General features: G+C 41.5%; 1 protein-coding gene across 1 annotated transcript in view; it reads right to left on the minus strand.

The window, feature by feature from the left end:
• Positions 1-1,987: 1,987 nt before the first annotated feature.
• Positions 1,988-21,780, minus strand: part of POLA1 (DNA polymerase alpha 1, catalytic subunit) — a 323,415-nt gene continuing 303,622 nt past the window's right edge. Inside the window, exon 37 of the mRNA XM_060182802.1 lies at positions 1,988-3,111. Coding sequence (XP_060038785.1) covers positions 2,966-3,111 — 146 coding nt within the window. The 3' untranslated portion in view covers positions 1,988-2,965. The remainder of the gene's footprint in view (positions 3,112-21,780) is intronic.

Genomic DNA, 21,780 nt, shown 5'->3' on the forward strand with positions numbered 1-21,780 from the left:
TCAAAACCAAGGTTTGAAAACAGCCTCCAACAACCTGATAAAGCTGCCTTCGGGATGAAGGAATTTTAATCTGAAATTTGAGGCTGGCTCAGATGAGTTAATCTATTAAACTGCTATAAGGAAGCTCCACAGCAGACCGTTCAATTAAGAAATATTTAGGTGAACAGGCAGAGGGAGAGAGAATGAGAGAGAGGGAGGGGAAAAGGCAAGGTGGCTCTCGGTTTGGGGTTTGGGATGCGAACCTTGAATTGGATTTAGTAGTTGGGGATTCTTATAAAATGGCCTGAGATTTAATGTTTCTTGTAAAACCTGGACACAAGGAAGGGAAACCAACCGCCCTTGTTTCTGTATCTTCTGTCAAACTAATTTGCAATGGTACATTTGGAAAAGTGTCTTGAGGTGTCTCTGTGTTGGTGGGGTGAGCGATGGTAAGAGCTGGAGAGAAGAGGCTGGTGGCAAGGGGGCAGCAAAATTCAACACCTTTCAAAATCTCCCAAACTCCAGTCTGGAAACTTTGATCAGACCCCACGTTTTGGGCAACAGTCACGAGATTAGCTCCATCTGTTTTCTGCACAAATTAAAATCTGATGTTCTCTGTAGGGTTTGCACCTTCTGGCTTCCCCTCTATCAGACAGTTGAGGGGTAGCATTCATGCCCACTCATGTAAACTGACTTGCTAAATTCCACAGGAAAAGCACATAAGAGTACCATTCTTTTACAGTGTTATTTCCCAATTGACCAAGAAGTTCAGCCCACAGGGTTTAGTCTGACCTATAGCATTGAAATTTCCATTAAGAAATTAGTTGTCATGGCTGGGGCGATAGCTCAATCTCTAGAGCGGTCTTAGTTCAGTCCCCAGCACAGAATGTATTGGTGATGCTCTGCTCACTTGCTCTCTCCCTGCCACCAGTCTACCTCACTGCTTGTCTCCACCCCCCCACACTTCCTGTCCTCTGCCTAATGTGAAACTCTATCACATGTAATGAGTGAAATCTAACTAAAAATGTAGTTGCCAAGGTTTAGAGATGGAGAAATTAGAGCTCCTACTTTGAACAGGACATGGCTATTCAGGTTCACCACAGTCTCTGCCACTCTCTAGTTGAGACTGGCTTGTTTCTTTTCTTCAATTTGAGCATATGTGCTTAAGATCCATGCCAGAGAGCTGTGGATACTTACAGGTAGCCCCCCAACCCCCCCCCCACAAAGAAATGTGTGGCATTTGTGCAAGAGTGCCATGTTCCAAAGGTCAACATTTTTTCCTCAAAGTTGCAATTACAGAATTCTATAAAATCCTGGGATCTTCTTAACTGACCTGGAATTATATGTCTGAATAAAAAACAGCAACAGATTTCTGAGACTGTATTAAGAACCATTTGACATATGTATATATATATGATACAGAGAGAGAAATTGAGAGGGCAGGGTGAGACACATACAGCAGCATTGCTTTACTTTTTGCTCCCTGCAGGCGGGGTCTAGAGGCTTGGATGCAGGTCCTTGCACACTGTAATGCGGCACTCAACCAGGTACACCACCCCCAGTACCCATTTCTACAGAAACAGTTCCTGCTCTCAAGTCTATATACAGAGATATGAAAGCAAGCAGTCAGAAGTCTCCTGTAGCTTCTTGGTGACCAAGTTCAGGATTACTCTCTACTTATATTTACCTTAATCCCAGGTTCCAGAAATCAAGAAAAACAACATGGCTTCTCTTCGGGAGAGAAATGAGAAGACAAAGAGAGAAACAGACAGCTTCGTCACCATATGCTGTACTGTATATACTTTCATGAAGGTCCACACAGATGACCTTTCTTCTATGAGAAGCCTCTGTACTAGGAAGCCACGGACCTTCATCTCCAAACACTGCCAGTTCTCCTGAATGCCCCTGAGATGGGCACGGACATCTCTGAGAGGAATCCTAACAGGGCATACAGGTTTGAGAAATGGTTGGTGTCTATCTAGTCAATTCTTTGCATCTGGAAAGCATTCATCACACCTGGTTTCTCTTTAGAACACTTTATTCTTGAGTTAAAATAAAAAAGCACACAACATAATTTTACTTTATAAAAACCCACATATATATTTTAAAATATAGTGTAAGTGTACAAGGGGGAATATGTTTTGTTACTATAATCTTACCAAGAATGTAAGAAAGGAGAGACTGCTGTATTGTTATGCATTTGACTTCTAGCAAAGAGGCCACAGTTCTGAAGCAAAGAGAAAAAAAGAGTACCAGACCCAATTAACCCTCCCTCCCCACCATTTTTCTGAATATAACAATAGATCCTTGTCCCAACCTCTACACATCTTAATGAAATGTTACAGAAGTTCAAATTATTTTAAATGTGGTTTCCTACTGTATAAACTTTTACCTAGATTTCCCACTAAAGGTCTTTCTTTTTAAAAAAGAAGAAAAAAAAAAAAAAGGAAATAAGAAGTGTGAGGATAAAACACCTGCCCTGTGAGTGCGTACACGGTGGACTTTGGAGCAGTTCAATAAACAAGCAAGCGCTGTTTAATCTATCAGGCTTCTAAATCTCTCCCTTGGCTACCTCTATAAAAGACAAGACTGAAAACAGACAGTACTCTTGGAGCCAGCAGCCGGGGAGCCTTGGGTTCAGACTGGGCTTAATTGGCGTGTGAAAAGGAAACATGTTAGCATCCTACCAGGCTCCCTGAACTTCTCTTTTTGGAGGCACCCTTGGGGGGGGGGGCATGACACACAGGACCGGATGACAACACATAGGGGTGGGGAGGGGGGGGGGGCACAAAGCACTCTCATTCCAGTCAGTTTCAATTATTTCCCCTGACTGCCCAGAACCCTCCCCTACAAATGAGCTGCAGTTCCAAAGGCAAAAGCAGATGCTGGAGAAGCAGTCAGGGCTTTGGTGGAGGCACCAGGGAAGCTGCAGAGATTCTTCCACAGTCTTCTACCACCCTTTCCCATGCATGCTCTGGGGACTCCCTCAGGACTTGAAGGCACACTCAGCAAAGAGTTTGCTGAGGTTCACTTCTGAGTAGCCACTTCGGGTCAAGAACTGCTCTGCTGTGTTCTTGAGTTTTCTGTAGTCCTGAAGAACTTTGGGGGTCAGAAACTGCCTCTTCAATTTATCTAAAAAGAAAAAGAAAGAAAAGGATTACAAGTCTCTTCTTTAAGGACCACTCAGTATTCCAGAAGCATTAGGAAAGGGTGTGTGTTCAGTTGGCAGCTTCAGGGCTCAGATGTCCTTCTGTTCTTGTGGCTTTTCTGCTCCTGGGGCCAGTCCTGAGGCCCAGCAGAGTCCTCCCCAAAGCCTCTCTTCCTTCCCCTGCCCTCCACTTCACATGTAGCTGGTTCGGGGCAGCAGGTCAGGCTGCCCTCCCCTGGTGCAGGTGCATGCCTACATGCAGCAGGCAAGGCGAATCTGCTACAGACACTGCACTCGCTGTGCTGCCAAGCACGTGTGCGCAAGTGCATGCAAAGGATGGCTGTGGCAGTGATGACTTTGTTTCAAAGGAAGCCACAGCTTCCCAGCAGGCTCCCCACAACAGGTCTGCCTAGTGAGCTTCTTTCTAGTCCTCTCTGTTGCTTAGACTCTCCTTTTCTTGGCTGAAAGAGGTGAGGGGCCACACGCCTTGAGAACGCCTATCCACGGGTGAGATTTCTTTTCTCCTTTGTCCACACTGTGTACCTGTTAACTCAGAGTATGCAGTGGCCCCTTTCTCTGCTTCCTACTGGCTCTTTGGGTTTCCGAAAGGCTACTACCAGGCAGAGAAAAGAGCCTTTCTTTCCCTCTTTAGAAGCACCGCTCTGTCTGTGGAGCTTTCCCTGGTCCTGATGCCATGATGCTTCTGTATGGTGTCAGTCCTCAAACATGGAAACTTCTGCTTGGTAAACTGCAAGCCCTACAGCCCTACTGGGTGAGCTATCTTCAGATCCATACTTGTTCTTTTATAGGAGCAGTGGAGCTGTGACACCTGGGTCGGAGATTTTTTTAAGACTCTGATCTCTGCAGGAGTTGATACTGCCCAGGATGATTAAGGTGACATGATTGACTGACTGATTAATGAGGCAGAGGCAGAGACCAGGATCAAACCTGGGATCTCACACATCCAAGTTCTGTGTTCTACTATTGAGTCATATTCCTGGCCACTATTTAAAAATTTTTTAAAAATATTTATTTATTCCCTTTTGTTGCCCTTGTTGTTTTTAAATTTTTTTTATCTTTTGTTGCCCTTGTTTTTTTGTCATTGTTGTGATTATTATTGTTATTATTGATGTTGTTGTTGGGTAGAACAGAGAGAAATGGAGAAAGGAGGGGAAGACAGAGAGGGGAAGAGAAAGATAGACACCTGCAGACCTGCTTCACCCCTTGTGAAGCGACCCTCCTGCAGGTGGGGAACCGGGGGCTCGAACCAGAATCCTTACCTGGTCGTTGCACTTGGTGCACTTAACCCACTGCACTACCACCCGACCCCCCCCCCCCCTTTTAATGAGTCACTGAAGCAAGCAAGCAAGCAAGCACTGTTCTACCATCCATAGAGTTTCACCTGTTTTGTCTTTGTTGCTCTCATGTGCTGCTGGGCATCGAACTCAGAGCCTCATACATGGAAGGCATGGATTCTACCCAATGAGCCACTTTCTCTGCCCCAAGATGATAGAATTTTTTATGAAAACTTCTCAGAAATCTTGTGAGGTCTTTGGTGAGCCCTGCTTTTCTTCCTTCCTTCCTTCCTTCCTTCCTTCCTTCCTTTCTTTCTTTCTTTCTTTCCTTCTTCCTCTCTCTCTCTCTCCCTCCCTCTCTCTCTTTTTTGGTAGAGACAGAAATTGAGAGGGAAGGGGGAGGTATACAGGGGGAGAGAGAGATCTACAGCACTGCTTTACTGTTTGTGAAGCATCCTGCCTTCAGGTGGGGAATGGTTGGATCCTTGCACATGGTAACATGTGCTTAACTGGGCGTGCCACCACCTGCTTGTTTTTTTAACCCCCCCCCCCAAGAAATTGCAAGGCTAAGTCACTTGCTCACTTTATGCAGCTGGTAACATGGGCTGTAGAAATGCAATTCCAGGTAGCTAGACACAAAGCTCACACTCAGGAGAGGATCACTTGTCTGTCCACTTCTATTACTCCCAGATAAAGATGGGCAGGCCCCCAAGGTCACTGCCAAGGAGTGGGGGCACGGTGCCCTGGAATCAGAAAAGATGAGGAAAGGAACATGAAAGGGAGGACACATCAGTTATATGAAGAAAACCCCACTGAAACAACAAAGCAACAGGACACCCTACAAAACGCCCAGAAAAAGAAAACTCAGGTGGGCTCCAGGTTTTTGTCCCTTAACTACACATTTGAGTTTGTTCTCCATAATCTTCTCTAAATGACATCAATTGCCTTTCAAATCAAATAACCACAAAAAGTTTTGTGGAGAGGATTTAAATGCCTGAAAGGGGTGCAAAAGAGAGTGCAGGGGTGCATGTTTGAGGAACTACAGAAAGACACCTTGAAAGTTCTAACTGTCAGACGCTAAGAATACACAACAATGGTCCCATTACTGGTGGGCCACTTCACAGGCCAGAGCCCTGTGGCACCCCATGCATGAGAATGGCAATGGGGGGGGGGGGCAGGAGCAGAGGGGCCAGTGCATTTAAAGGCTGCTGTAGCCCCAAGCTGGGGAGGGAGAGGCCACAGCTCCTCTGCTGATGGGATATTGACTTTTCCCACCAGGTTGGTTAGAAAGGGGATTATTTACACTGCCACATAGCAGAGTCAGAATGACAACCAGTGTCACTCGGTGCTTTTCTTCCTAAGAGACAACTGTGATCACCAGCATATCCCATAGCAGGTCAATATGGCCAAGGCACCATTCCATGCCGGTTATAGCTGCAGATAAAAGCTCCCACTCCTTTCCCAATGAGAATTTAATCAATACCACATGGAGGGTCTTCCAGGAAACAGAACCGCATGGGGTTGTGACAGGCTGTACCCAGGGTAGAGGGGGGAGGGTAAAGCGCTTTGTGGTGTCTCTCTTTCTGTATTCAGCACCTAGGCCACCCACCTTAGGCTTTACATGATGCCACTAGTTGCTCTGTTCCCTTCAATACTGTTCCCACCACTTTGAAACTCAAGGGAAAGTGCTGGTGTTAAATGGTGGAAACCAGTTAGTTAAGACCAGTGACACCATATCTGATTCCATCTCCTTGTTCTGGTTTTGGGAGTTGGCTTACTTACAGGAAGATATCAGTAAGATGCCACCACCACAGGCACCAAGGATGACAACTAGAAGTGACCCCAAGAGACCATCACGGGAGAGGCAGAGAAGATCCGCAGCTATGCTACCCCAGTCTACAGACACCACTGTGTCAACCACCAGCACAAAAGATCTGAACTTCAGTGAGCAAGGGAAGGAAATGCTCTTCTTGCATACAAGTGCATCAGCAAAATCTACTCTAATGGATTCAAGTATCACCAGAAATCACTCATCACAATACACTAGCAAAGCCAATGCACTTTTCTTGGGAATAACACAGGAGGAACATGAATCTCCACCTTATTTAAGTTGTCCTTTCTACATGCTGATTCCTTAGGGTTACATACTGGTGATCAAAAATATCCTGCCCCTAACCCATATATATATAGAGAGCAGTCTAGGTGCTACATGTGCAATTATTTTGCTAGATGGCACAAGGAACTGCCAGTTGAAATATTGGTTTCTATTTATTAGAATCTACAACCTCAATATCATGCAAATTATAGTTCTTTTCCAAATGTCATGAGCTACACCATCTTCTGCATGCAGGACATGTTTTAAATATTTATTTAAAACTTAGCCAATCAAAGAGAATGTTATAAGTATAAAAAAAAAAAAAAAAAAGAAAAAAGAAGTAATACTCTCCCATGTAAGAAAACCATCTCTACTTCAGATATTACATTTTAGTATTGGCATGCCAAAAACCTCAGTTTTACTCTTTATAAGACTCTTCTTGAACTTAAGGAAGCATCCTGAACCACAGCGCACAATGCAATGCCAATCTAACATCGTCTACTGGTTATCTGCTCTTCATGAAGGCAGGCTTAGGCGCACAGGCAGCAGTCGTCTCTGTTCTGAATGTCTGTTTCATTTATTTCTGTGCAAAGGTATCAAACAACAGTCAGTTATAATTGATTCTGTCAGGTGTTATACAGTCAGTCATAACTGTCTCTGTGTAGAGGTGTGTCAATTTACTATATCTGAATTAAATATTCTGTCAATTATGAAATCAGGTAATAATTTCAGTCAGGTTTTTAATTGCCTGGCTTCCCACCATACACTTCTCAGCTTTCTCTTCTTTTCGAATCTGTAGCCTCCCTCACTCACGAGCTTTGCTGTAAGCAGTAGGATGAAGGAAGCTTTAGAAATTTTGAAAGAAAACCTCTCTACGATTTAAAACCATCCAACCTATAGAGAGCTGTTGGGAGTCTCTGGTCTTGCTGTCTTTCTCTTGAATATCAATCAAAATCAAAACCCGAGTCTGAGCCATGCACATCTGAAAGCTTTCAAGTGACATCCATGCTTCAAAGACAAACACATTTAGAGCCCCAAATCAAATGACAAGTATGTAAACATTTCTCAGTCAAAACAAGAAATAAAAAACCATCACCTTCCATTCAATTGTTGTTAAAAAGAAAAATTTACAAGGCACAGTGCCAGGCACACATAGCGTACAATGTGTGTGTGTTGCCTAACCAATGCCTAGAAGCCCAGCCTCATGTGTGACATCACATCTTAGATGCTAAAATGTTTCCAAGGACTGAAGAGTCTCTCAGTCCACTACCCCAGCTCCATCCCCACTTATAAATAATTATCTTTAGTTTTCTTTTTCTCTTCTTTTTTGTTGATATCAAAATACAGCCTTCAAAAAGAATAAAATATCCATGGTTTAGCTGAAGTGCTCTACTAGGCTGATCTGACAAGTATTTAGAAGTGTGATTATGATTCTCTCGTCGCCATTGGGCTGGTTCATGTTCAACAAACACAGGCTTGCTGAAGCCTGGTGTTGGGGAACAGTGGCCCTCCCTACTCCAAGCAAATGAGGGTGCTGCAAGGGCCCAGGAACAGGAAGGGCCAGCCAGTGGAAGTTTGGGAGAACAGCAGAGGGTGATGCAAGAAGGGAGGAGACAGGGCCAGGCCGAGCAACTGTAAAGAATGCCTGGTCTAGAGTGAGAAAGAGAAGGGGAGAGTCGTGCCCCTTACCATGTTTCAGTGGAGACAGAGTCACCTTGAAAGAGATCAAAAATTTCCTTTCAACTGGATGAAGTGATTCTATCAGGGTTGGGTTTTGGGTGTTTGTATTTGTCATGTCGGAAGAAAATTGCCCATGCAGCCCCCTTGCTGAGGTTATAAAAAGTACTGTCAACCACACTGGACAGAATTTTGGAGGGGGGTGCAGAGGGGAAAAAAGCACATTGTGCAGCATCATTAAGCACTGTTGTATAAATAAAGTTAGAAGATCAAACGAAAGAGGGGACTCGGGTTAAATGCTGGAAGACAAGCTTAAATAAAGTTCTAAGAAAAAAGCAAGGCATGCTGTAATTCCAAGAACCTATTACTTCAGACAATTTACTTCAAAAAATAAAATCAGAATGGTAAATGATTACCCAAAAGCAATCATGTCATCATCACTGAGAGATGGAATAAAATAATTTTTTGTGAAGTGGCTGAATGAGAGCAACTTAAAAGCCACGGAGCCTGTCAGAAGCACATTATTTCTTTTTACACCCCGTTTCCCAATTCATCTCAGTGCTGCTGACTAACCTCAGCTCCCAGCAGGTGGAGCATTTAAAATAAATAGCATTTCCTACAAAACGCGCTCCAACTGCCCCATGACAGACGCTTCCAATTCCCGGCCAGCCACTGGATCAGCTTCAGCGGTATCTAACAAGGTGTAAATACAATAACAAGCATGTAATTAAGTGAGCATGATGAAGTTAATGGAGATAATTCATTCCATTTTGGGCTTATGAATATTCTATTAGATGTTATCAGGCAGCTGGAATAGCTGTTAATTTAATCATCATTCAGACCAGCAAAATGTTCTTTGTGCGAGCATAATTGCAGAGAATGAATAATTGATTTGACAATTGTACCAGTGGATTTCAAACAGTTCTGTGCGCTCTCAGAGCAGGAAGGGAGGAGAACTGGAATACTCAAAGCACTGAAGAGGTGGCAGAGAAGCCAGCCTGTAAATTGAACATTATCAGGACACAGATAAAGGACAATTTTTATTTTATCAATGCAACACAATTACATTACAGTGCGCTAGTAATCATTCTGCCCACACTTTAAAAAGGGAAATAAATTACTCTTCATGGGAAAGGACAAAAAGAAATATCAAAACCATTTAGAATCCATTGATATTGGATATTTAATTTTTTGCATTATATTTTATTATAGGAAATATCACACTGTGTTTGAAATTGCTGGCACATTTAACTCTGTTACCTGCAATCAGGTACACAGATTGTATTTTACACGCATCTCTGTACTACAGCATGTTCTATGAATTACAATGACTTTATTGCATTTTTTTTTTAAAAAAACTACCTTAATGTTTTTTAAAAAAACATCATCATGGTGTACATGATCATTGTATACTTTTAACTATCAGAACTCAGTTCTGGATAAACTGAGCAAAATTTTATTCCACCAATGGCTTTATAGGGCATTAGATGGAAAGAGTAATAACTAAATGTTCACTTTCAAAAACAAGCAGTTTCCAATATGAAACTAAGTTTTATTTAGGCTCAACTCTACCAGAGGTTTAGGGTTTTGAGTTACTGCTCTGGAAGAAAACACAAAAACACATTAGCTTCTCTTTAAAAAATGTTGTTCTCTCAACAAGATCCAAGATTGTATGTAATATATTGCTCATATCCCATTTCCTATTTATTATTGGATAGAAACAGAGAGAAACTGAGAGGAGAGATTAGAGAGGGAAAGAACCAGAGAGACACCTGCAGCATTGCTTCATCACTTGTGAAGCTATCCCCCTGCAAGTGGAGATCAGAGGCTTGAACCTGGGTTCTTGCACACAGTAATGTGTACACTTAACCAGGTGCACCACCGCCTGGCCCTTCCCCTTTTCTAAAGCTGATGTTTAATAACTTAATTTCTCCTTACATAGTTTAATAAAAAAAAAATCAGGCTGATTAGCATTCTCTTTGGTGACATGCTCTACTTAGAGGATCGGAAACCATCTACCTGTGGGTGTGGGTGTGGGTGTGGGTGTGGTGTGCAGATGGGTCAGCACACTCTGGAGAGGGAAGAGCAGAGAAGAGCACAAGAAAATGAGTATGTGTTAAGAGTGGGGAACAGAGCTTGTGAGCTGGCACAGGCTTTACAATGAATTCTGGACTCATTTCTGGCTCTTCTTTGTGAATGTCAAGGCCCTGCTAATTTTTCTCCAGTTTAATGAATGAATAGGTTGAAAGGTTGTGCCCAGGCAGTTTCTGTGATCCAGTTAATGCTCAACAGTTGTCGGTATTGACAGTGGTGGCAACAGATGGGTGGTGAGGACTATTGTCTAGTATAAATGGTCACTGCCTCTGAGCATGACAAATATGCACAGTGGGCACCTGAGGGAATGACTACCACATTGCCTGTGTGAGTCAAAGGCTCTGTCTCTAGCTAACTCTTTGACCTTTGAGAAGAAATGCAAGAGAGCTTAGGGGTTATCTTGATTGCTCCTTAATTCACTGACTCTCTTCCCTTCTCACCTACCTCCTATCCTCTTCAAAGCTGGATCTGTGCAGTTCTGACCCATCCATGTAAACCACTGAAACTATTGCTGAGCCACAGTTGGACATGAAGAAACAAGTACAGGTGGGGCTGTTTTCCAGATAGAGGAGAGCAAAGAGGTTATTCCTCTAATGTCGGTTTAAAATTTTTTTTATTTATAAAATGGAATTATTGACAAGACTATAGGATAAGAGAGGTACATTTCCACACAATGCCCATCCCCAGAGCTCCATATTCAATCTCCTCCCTTGATAGCTTCCCTATTTTTTACCACTCTGGGAGTATGGATCCAAACATGATGGGCTTAGACCTCTAACAGATCCATTTTGCCACTGTCACTGGTCATCTCCATCAGGAACAACATAATGGACCCCTTTGTGGGCCCCTATAGGACCTTGCCCTCAATGTGGATCAACAAGGGTAGGGGATGTTCCATTCTCTGAAGGGAGGTTGGACAACATACTCTACCTACTACCTGAGGAAGATGGGTCCTGAAATTAGTGCAGCCTGGAATGTTCCTAGCCTTGACCACGGAATGCGAGCTCAGACCTGCAGGGAAGCAGAGGTTCCATAGGCTCCTGTGCTGAATATGGGCCCCAGACCAAATCAATGGGGTTTACAGTTAACAGTATTTATATACTTTCCCCATATTTGGGAGCTACTCTCTTCCCTGATCCAGATGTCTAGTCCTTTTTCCAACTATGACACCATCTCCCCAGACAATAACCTGGGTCTACTTGTATATTAGATGTCAGCTTTTAAGAAGGCATGGCCTCTTTCCCTACAGCATAACTGTAGCTACAACCATCTCCAGGGCACTCAGTCTTTTCTGGACTCTGTATCTATCCCTGGGTAGCACACCATCCCTCCTAACTTGTGTCTCATGCATCTCATACCCCAAGTAATGAGAATTACATTCTCTCTTCTTTCTTAAACATTTTTATTATCTTCATTTATTGGACAGTGATTGCCAGAAATCAAGAGGGTAAGAAGAGATAGAGAGGGAGAGAGGCAGAGAGACACCTGCAGCACTGCTTTACCATTCGCAAAACTTTACTCCTGCAGGTGGGGATGAGGTGCTCAAAACTGGGTCCTTGAACATTGTAACATGTATGCCCAACAAGGTGCACCACCACCCGGCCTCAGAATTACATTCTCTATGGAGAAACAAAAAAAAGTGATCATTTTCCCAAGCCAAATAGGAACTGCAGCAACATGATGTCAGAAACCATTAGGCATCAGCCCTACACCATGTAGGCCTACCCGTAAGACAGTGCCCAATAGTTCCCTCAGAGCAAGTGAGCAGGAGAGCGCATGCAGCTCAGAAGTCACAAATGTTTGTTTCCTAACCTCAGAAGTGACATCCCACCTCTGTCACTTAGTTCAACCCACACTAAATAGAAGTGGGCTACTGCAAAAGTGTTAACATTCAGAAGCAGGGCTCATTGGATATCATCTAGAAATAAACAGAGAGGGTCACTGCCCTGGGAAAATGGTGGTGATACAGGAAATATGAGTATTACTTGTGAGCTTGTTGGGATATATGCTACAAAAAGCTCACTGACTCAGTGTGAATACTGTAAACATGGAGGAAATCTAAGGTCTTAAGAAGCCTAAGAACAAGCAGAGAGATAAGATCAAAGGCAGACTTTTAAGTGACTGCTTAGCATCAACTTCACTATATAAGGGAAACAGGAAGACAAGTTCTGTAGCACATACATTTGGGGGCTGCACTGGATTTAATGTTTATGTACAATGGAATTGGCTCTGGATTTCTGAATCATCAAATACAGTGTAAGTATTATAGCAATCCAGCTGCTTAGAGAACCAACTACCAAGTCTGTAATACCAGTGTTTCAGGATTACTGACCTTTCTTTACCTTCTTTTATTCTATAAACCGATAATGCCATTCTCTCTAGGATGAGTCTTTTTTCATGAAGCAAATGTAGTTTTGTCTCTTAGAAACCCATAGACTATGGTGTATTCTATGTGAGTGGGACTCTCCACCTGTCTCATCAGATAGACCATCTATCTTGAAACCTCCTTTGGTTGCTCATCAAGACAGTTGCTCTCCCTCTTTGTCAACTCTGCTCCTCAACCAAGGACTATAGAGTTGTCTAGGAGTAAGGGATGGAGCTATTTTGGTTCTGGCAAAGATGTGTGAAAAGTGACCATCCAGTAGGAAAAACAATTCCTTAAAGAAAAACTTTTGGGGGGCCGGGTGGTGGCGTACCTGGTTGAGTGCACATGTTACGGTGCACAAGGACCTAGGTTTGAGCCCCTGGTCCCCACCTGCAGGGGAAAGCTTTGCAAGTGGTGAAGCAGTGCTGCAAGTGTCTCTCTGTCACTCTCCCTATTTCCCCCTTCCCTCTCAATTTCTGGCTGTCTCTATCCAAAAAATAAATAAAGATAATTTAAAAAGAAAAAAAAAACTTTTGGAAGACTAGGTGGCCTCTGTGAAGTTCATGAAAAGTACAAATTGAACTAAATTCTCCCTATAGAGCTTAATAATAAAAACCTGATAAGGCTGGACTGAAAACCACGGAAGAAAATGTTCTCAAAAGAGATAGCTCTTTTCAGGCTATTTCCTCTTTTAAAAAAATTTCCCCTGGGGCTGGACAGTGGCACACCTGGTTGAGTGCACATGTTACAATGAGCAAGGACCCGGTTCAAGCCCCTAGTCCCCACCTGTAGGGGAAGGGAGCTTCATGAGCAGTGAAGCAGTGCTGCAGGTATCGCCTTTTTAAGAAATTTCTTTATTGGGGGATTAATGGTTTACAGTTGACAGTAAAATACAGTAGTTTGTACATGAATAACATTTCTCAATTTTCCACATAACTATTCAACCCCCACTAGGTCTTCCTCTGTCATCCTTTCTCCCCCTCTCTCCCATCCCTCTTGGATTTTTCTGTCTCTATCCAATAAATAATATAATTATTTTTTAAAATTTATTTTTTAAATATTTATTTATCCCCTTTTGTTGCCCTTGTTTTATGGTTGTAGTTATTATTGCTGTTATTGATGTCATTGTTGTCGGATAGGACAGAGAGAAATGGAAAGAGGAGGGGAAGACAGAGAGGGGGAGAGAAAAATAGACACCTGCAGACCTGCTTCATTGCCTGTGAAGCGACTCCCCTGCAGGTGGGGAGCTGGGGGCTTGAACTGGGATCCTTACGCTTTGCGCCACCTGCGCTTAACCCGCTGCACTATTAAATTTATTTTTAACACAGTGCAAGAGAGTAAATCCAGACCATTGTGCATGTATAACACTGTTGGGTGGCCTCCAAGGCCTTTCCTTCTCTCTCCCTCTCTCTCTCTCTCCATATATCTATGAGGAGAGGTACCAAAGCACTGTCCTACCATACATGCAGCTCCCCTTGGCACCATCCATGATGCTCCTGGCTCTCTGCTCCCACCTCTTGAGGTATTATTCCTATTGGCTCATTACTATCTATGGCTACAATGGTGAAGCTGAGTAGCTTCAATGGAGATAATCTCTCTCTCTCTCTTTTTTTGTTCTCAATAGTTGGAAATAATTAATAACTGACTCTTTACAGAAAAAAGTTTGCCAACTCCTGATATGGAGAGGGTTAAGATAGACATCCCATTGTTATAACTTTTTCATTTTTATATTTATTTATTTATTTATTCCTTTTTGTTGCCTTTGCTGTTTTATTATTGTAGTTATTGTTGTTGTTGTTATTGATGCTGTTGTTGTACAGGACAGAGAGAAATGAAGAGAGGAGAGGAAGACAGAGAGGGGGAGAGTCAGGGGTTTGAACTGGGATCCTTGTGCCGGTCCTTGTGCTTTGCGCCATGTGTGCTTAACCCGCTGCACTACCACCCAATTCCCCCATTGTTATATCTTAAGACCATTCCAATGAGTCAAACAGAAAAGACACTATCTTAAAAAAAAAAAGAAAAAAGAAAAGACACTATCTTCATGAATAAACAGACCCAGGAGTTTTTTTTTTCTAAGACCATACATTCAGTTTATGTTCATTCCTTTAAACTCTCTTTTGTAGAGGGACAAAAAGAAAACCTCTTATTCTCTAACTTCCCAGCCTGCACAAGTTCTCCTCAATAATCTTATGTAAGATTTTTCTCCCATTGTTGGCTCAGGTAACTGAATGTCTTTAGAATTTTAGCCAATATTGGTGCAGGATGCTAGAATGAACATGTTCATTTTTCCTCCTTGTGCAAGATGTTGATACTAGGTTATGTAAAACAAAACGTCCCGCTTTCTGTGTTTAAATCTGTTCTACTCAGAGTCCTTATTTCAGTTTGTTCTTTGGATCTTCTTGGATGAAGGTTAAATGATATTGGAGAAGAAAAGATGGAATGAACACATCAGGGAATGTTCTTGTACACATTCCAGATTCTTTTCAAATAAATGTGTAGCCCTTTTGGTAAAACTCAAGGAAACCCTTTTACATGCTAACTTAAAAAAAAAAAGGCTTCTACCACAGCATTCTTCTGAGAGAATGCTAGTAACTAAAGAAACTCACTACCTCCATTTCTTTATGCTTGATATGCACATTTTAGCTGCCAAGAAAGAATCTCTATACACTGCTCTGCATTTTTTCTATCATAATCCTCAGTATATTCTTTTTAATGTTTAGTCCAGAGCTAATTACAAATGGGTCTTATTGCTTTGCAAATTGTTGCTATTCATTTAAAGCTATGCCACAGTTATGACTCAATGATTAAAAGGAAAAGCAGTGTGCCTCTTAGATGGCACTTCTTGATTACATCACTGCATTCTCTGAAGCCTCTGAACCCTCATTTCCCTCACTTCACAGATGGAAGCAGGGAATTCTGGGGGAGGCAGGTTGTAGAGGACATAACTGACCACAACTCCACAGGAGAGGCATATTGTGTGTGTGTGTCTGTGTGTGTGCTATCACATATAGAGCCCACTACACAGGCAGTCTCTTTCCCGTATTAAGACAGGGCCACTCACCCTACAGAGCTCAGAATGAAACTAGCCAACAGGCTGGTTATGAATACTGACTGCATCATTACAAGAGTCTTTTTTTTTTTTTTGCATGTTTTTAGCAAAAATTAAAATTCTCTTAAACCAGATACTGAGGAGAAATGTGGATCTGCAATATATTTGAATGTAAATCCAGAAAATCAATATGATACCTGGGAAATAACTCCGGAACAATAAAAGAGTGAGAACAGGTAGACTCTTAATACTGACTGATGGGAAAGTAACCTAGCCTCATCTCTCCCACAAAATTACCATATCCACTGCAGGTAAATAACTTGTGTTTGGGCTTTCTATTAGTTCACTCAACCAATATTTATTGAGTACTCACTGAGTGTCAAGTACAATTAGAGATAGTGAGGGGTGAAGGAAGGAATAAAAAAATAATGAAGTTTGACTATTATAACTTCAGAAGCACAGGTTGGCAGTCTAGCTGGATTTAAAAAAAATCTATCAAGTAAATGTACCATAATTGCACAAACCCATGGAAGCATGAATAAACTCACCTGACAAAAACTTACTGAGAACCTACTATGGGCTAGCTCATGTTCTAAGTCATGGGGATATAAGAATGAATGAGACAAAGGCTTAGAGCTGAATGCTATATACACATGATTAACATATAGAGAAAACCTCATTAAAGGCAGTGAGAAAGGTAAATCCACATGCACTCTTCAGAAGACCAGCAGCCCACAAAGTGGAGCTACTTTCATAATTACCACAACACATCTAAGTGATCACGACTCAATTAATTTGAGCACAGATTATAGGTTGTATGTGTAATTTTTAAAGTCTAAATAAGTTCTGAGGAAATGGAGGCTAGAAGTGTAGTGTTATTGCCACTCTCAAAATAGCCCATCTATTGGCCTTGAGTTCAAAAATATGGCTCACACCAAAATACATCAAATACAACACATACAGCTGCCATCTGTCCTATAGTCATTGAAGGAGTCCCTTTCATTCACAGCAAAGTCAGTGGAGGGGGGAGGGAACTAGAGATGGAGAGAGGATAAATTCCATTTGTGCTATTAAAAAAAGTAGAACAGTGAACCCAGTGGTTGAAAAGTAAAGATAAAAGAAGAAAACAGTAATCTTGCTATAGAAACCAGAGAATTATGTTCTTGCTCCCCTCCACTTTCTTTTTTTCCTTGCACACTGTACAAACTCTAGCACCCTGAACAACTCACTCTCCTGCTATTTCCAGCACTTTAAAGAAACTTTTCAACATTTCTGTTTGACACATTTTTTCAACAGGGAGGTGAAGACAATAAGTAAACAGGTAGTGCAGGGCTATTTAGAGAGCTGGTCAGTCACAGTAATAATAAAGGGACAAAAACCCGCCCAAGCAGAACAGCTATCCTGTGTGCGGCAGCCACAGACGGCACATGACCTCTGACAAACAGTTTTCAGAGTAATTTTAATGCTACTCTGGATTTAACTTGACTAACTGGTAGCAATTGAGCACATCTTTCTTTTTTTTTTCTTTCTTTCTTTCTTCCTTCTTCTTTTTTTTTTGTGGCAGCAGTTATCTAAAATGCTACAATAACAGCATCAAAAGTAGAATGGTGGAAGATTGGTTTTCCATTGTGCTGCTGAACTGGCATAATGCCCACTTTAAAAGCAATTCGCTGCTCATCACTGAAATCTGGCAGACACGACACTAAATGCCTTGAGGAAAAAAAAAAGGGACTTGAGAAGGGGGAACCCACTCCAACCACCACGCGAAGGGGGGAAGGAGCGCCACAGATGATGAATCTGGGGAAGAGAAAATTGCCAAATAAAAAGTTTAGCATTGCATACAGACTCCCTGCAGGCTGGACTTAATTTGCTAGAAGATTTTGTCTACAGGTCTGCATTAGTAATAGCAGAACAAAACAAAAGCAAAATATATATTTATGTCTGTCTATTGTTCCGATGAAGCAAAAACCTACTGAGTTCCGTCAATCATTTGTCAAACATGCCTTCCCCGTTTTATTTACCACCAAATATAATGAGTAAATATGTGATAATAAAACTCTTCTTTTTACATGGACATATACAATTTTTCCTCCTGCTAAATACAGGTAATGATTTAGGAAGCTTTCAAAATGTCTTTTTACTGTCAATAAAACTAATTCTATTCCCATTTCATGTGTAAAAAAAAGGCTTTACAAATGAAAATTCAAATTAAAATTCTGATTATAGTGTAGTGTGACAACACCTGTATTTATAATTTTACTGTCAGCTAGCTTGTAGTGTTTAACAATAGCTTGAAGTAGAAAAGTAATTGGAATTTGTCTGTAACATGCCAGATGACGGCATTGGGAGCTTTGCTATGCTACAGCAAATTTGGTTTGATGGCAAAATAACCTCACTGAGATCTTTACAAATCAAAGGTTATCAGGGTTGCAGGGGGAAGGTCTCTCAGGTATGGGACCCTTTACTGAACCTGTAGAGTTTGCATCTGAGGAGTAAAGACTGCTGTGACCCCCCCCCCCACACACACACACATGCTCCTGGCCCCTCATCTCCACTGCAACCTCATTAGAAAGGGAGCTGTGCTGATCCAATTTAGTTTTGTAGAGTTACTCCAGAAAAACAAAGACCAGATAAACAAAAAACAATGACACCCTGAGGTTTCCAAAAGAGACCGATGATGTCTGTTGGTTAAAGCGGGTAGAATGGGTGGGTCCTAGAAGTGGTGAAACACACTTGGGATAGAAAAGCAGCAGGGTAGGGTAGGGCAAGACCCTGTAATCCACAAGGAGCAGAGAGTTTTCTGTTTCTCAGAGGCTGCACAACCAGCAGCATGAGAAGTTTACTGTATTCATTCATTTTCAATAACCACAGGTAAACAATATAGGTACCTACACCGATGCCTAAGATTTGCTATTTATCACAAGATAAAGAAAAAACGTACACATCCCACTTATACTTTTACTGAAGCAATATAGAGAAAAAAATATATAAAGCAGTGTTCTGCTGTCAACTTGAGTCTTTCAAAACTCATAAACACATGCTAATCTCACACACAACTTGCCTTACTCTAGTCTACAAGTGAAAAGCCCATCTTTTTCATTATCCTAAAGATGAAAAAAAAAAAGCCACATACAAAAGAAAAACAGAATGACAGTGATGTTTTAGTTTACACTAGATATAGCAACACACACAAACTGTCAAAACTATGGAATGAAAAAAGCTGTTATCAAGCAACTGTCAAGAGAGTCCTCTGAGATTTGGAAATCTTGTGTTTATTGTAACTACTGCACATTACACAAAGAAAGAAACATCCCTCTTCTTGCTTTTGCTGCTAAATATCATGCAAGAGAACACAGGCTTCTCCCTCAGTATTTAGATTATTTTTTTCCCCATGTGTGATTCTCTGCTTCACAGAGCTGCTCCCCTCCTCACTTTTCTACAACGTGGCCAAAGTTCAGAGAGAAACTTGAGGTTATATCAAACATTATTTCATTTTGAAAACCATCACCACCTCATTTCATGTTGTTAACCGGTTGTCTATCTGCAAGAGTGGAATCTGTTAACATCAAAATGTATAGTCTTTACCTGAATGATATTCCTGACTTAGAGACTTCTACAAAGAAGCATCTTGTTGAAAAGGCATTGACACTTACCATAAAATGATTTTAATTCATGACTCCCTCTCTCTGATTCCATCGCTCCATTAATGGATATACAGAGAAACCCAAATGTCTACATGGTGACTACTATCCTAGAAGGGGGAGGTTTGGAAAGACACTGGGCCCATGATTCCTCCACAACACATATATTAGAGATTTACAGGTCATCTGCACACCTCAAATTCACAGGGAGAAATTTCCCTGGGAATCTGAGTGTGTACATTTGACCATACTTGTGTGTGATACATTATAACACAGTCTTTCTACCCAAAGCATCACTCTCAACCTGATTTATAATTCTTGTCGTGAGGCCTTGCAAGACCCTGCTCAGCCAAGTGCAGAGCCTCACCGCACAGAGCAGCAGCTGCCCATGATTCATGCAAGTGAAGGTACTCTTGTAGTGCTTCCATCTTTCATTTTTCCTCTGAGATGCAGAATACTCATAGTCTGAAATTTGTCAGGATAGAGAAAAATCGGGCAGTAAAACCCTTATGATAAATATAAGTGCCTGGATTCAGATGAACTGTGGCATTGAACCAAACAAACAAAAACCAAAACAAAACAACTCTTAGTGAGATCTGGGCTGACATTTAGAAGAACAGTCAGAACTCTGACCAAAGAGGTTCCACTGCCTTTACTCCTGTACGTTTTGTAGGCAGCTTGTTCTGTGCGGGGAGCTAGTGGGAATACCTTCCTGATGAACATGCTGGCTATCTCGGTGATGCAGAGAGAAGCCAGTGTGTCAAAGTGAATCTTGGCTCCAAATTGTTATAAAGGTTACCCAATGCTTAGAACGTATTTATTTGGGAGTCGGGCAGTAGCGCAACGGGTTAAGTACAGGTGGCGCAAAGCGCAAGGACTAGGGAAAGGATCCCGGTTCGAGGCCCCAGCTCCTCACCTGCAGGAGTCGATTCACAGGCTGTGAAGCAGGTCTGCAGGTGTCTATCTTTCTCTCCCCCTCTCTGTCTTCCCCTCCTCTCTCCATTTCTCTGTATCCTATCCAACAATGACAACAACAATAAAACAACAAGGGCAACAAAAGGGAATAAATACATAAATATTTTTTTAAAATAACGTATTTATTTTAGGTTTCAGTAACCTGATGTGATTCAGTCAACAATAGACTAGGCCAGTCAAGTTTTAATTTGAGTCGGAAACAGTGTAACAGTGAAATAGTTTAATAGTGATATTGGTTTTATAAATACAAAGACAACTGCTTAGTGGGGCCAGGCGGTGACACACCTGGTTAAGCACACACACACTGCAGTGCACAAGAACCCAGGTTCAAGTCCCTGGTCCCCACCTGCAAGGGGAAAGCTTCATGAGTGGTGAAGTAGAGCTGCAGGTGTCTCTCTGACTCTCTCCCTCTATCTTCCCCCTCCCCTCTCAATTTCTCTCTGTCTCTATCCAATAAAAAAAGACAACTGCTTAGTAAAGCTTAAATTTCTCTAAAACTTGTAGGTAATAATTGATGATTATAAATTTCCTTTCATTATTAATAAAGAAAAAATTAATAAAGAAAAAATACTGGCATCTCTAATACTATTTTAGAATAAGTGGCCAATTCATATTCTTTACACATAGTGAAGTTTTATGTAATTACCTTAATACCAACCAGTTCTTTGCTAATGAAATTTTATTAAAGGTAAACAGTTCATCTAATGGCATTTTGGCAAGCTTTATGTGGAAAAAAAGGGCTATGAGTTGATGTAAAGCAAGTGATCACTTAATATTCTTGATGAGTTCTTAGAGACTCTGACACCCAGTGAAACACTACATAATAAAAACAGATCCCCAAATAAGTCCAGGAAACACTGTTTGGGATTGTTCTTTTAAAAATTTTTTAATATGTATTTATTTTCCCTTTTTGTTGCCCTTGTTTTTTATTGTTGTTGTAGTTATTATTGTTGTTGATGTCATCATTGTTAGATAGGACAGAGAGAAATGGAGAGAGGAGGGGAAGACAGAGAGGGGGAGAGAAAGACAGACACCTGCAGACCTGCTTCACCGCCTGTGAAGCGACTCCCCTGCAGGTGGGGAGCCAGGGACGGGATCTTTACACCAGTCCTTGCACTTTGCGCCACGTGTGCTTAACCTACTGCGCTACTGCCCGACTCCCGGAATTGTTGTTTTCTAGACAATGTTATAATGAAAAGACCTCTTATGCAGAATTAAGCAGACATTCATTTCTTAATAAGGAACAAAGAAGGAAGCTTTATTTACAAATAAATTATTCATTACAACTATATTTTGATTTCTCATAATATAATTGTGCACAAAATAAGCCCACACTGAAAGTTTCTGGTTAGAAATGGTATGCATAGTTAGCTCTTTCAACTCAATTCTCCATGAATGTTACAACAAAGGATTTATGCGCATATATACAGTTTTAAAATGTTTTGCACTGAGGCAATACTGT

This window comes from Erinaceus europaeus, chromosome X (genome assembly GCF_950295315.1).
Source record: "Erinaceus europaeus chromosome X, mEriEur2.1, whole genome shotgun sequence".
Classification (NCBI taxonomy): Eukaryota; Metazoa; Chordata; class Mammalia; order Eulipotyphla; family Erinaceidae; genus Erinaceus; species Erinaceus europaeus.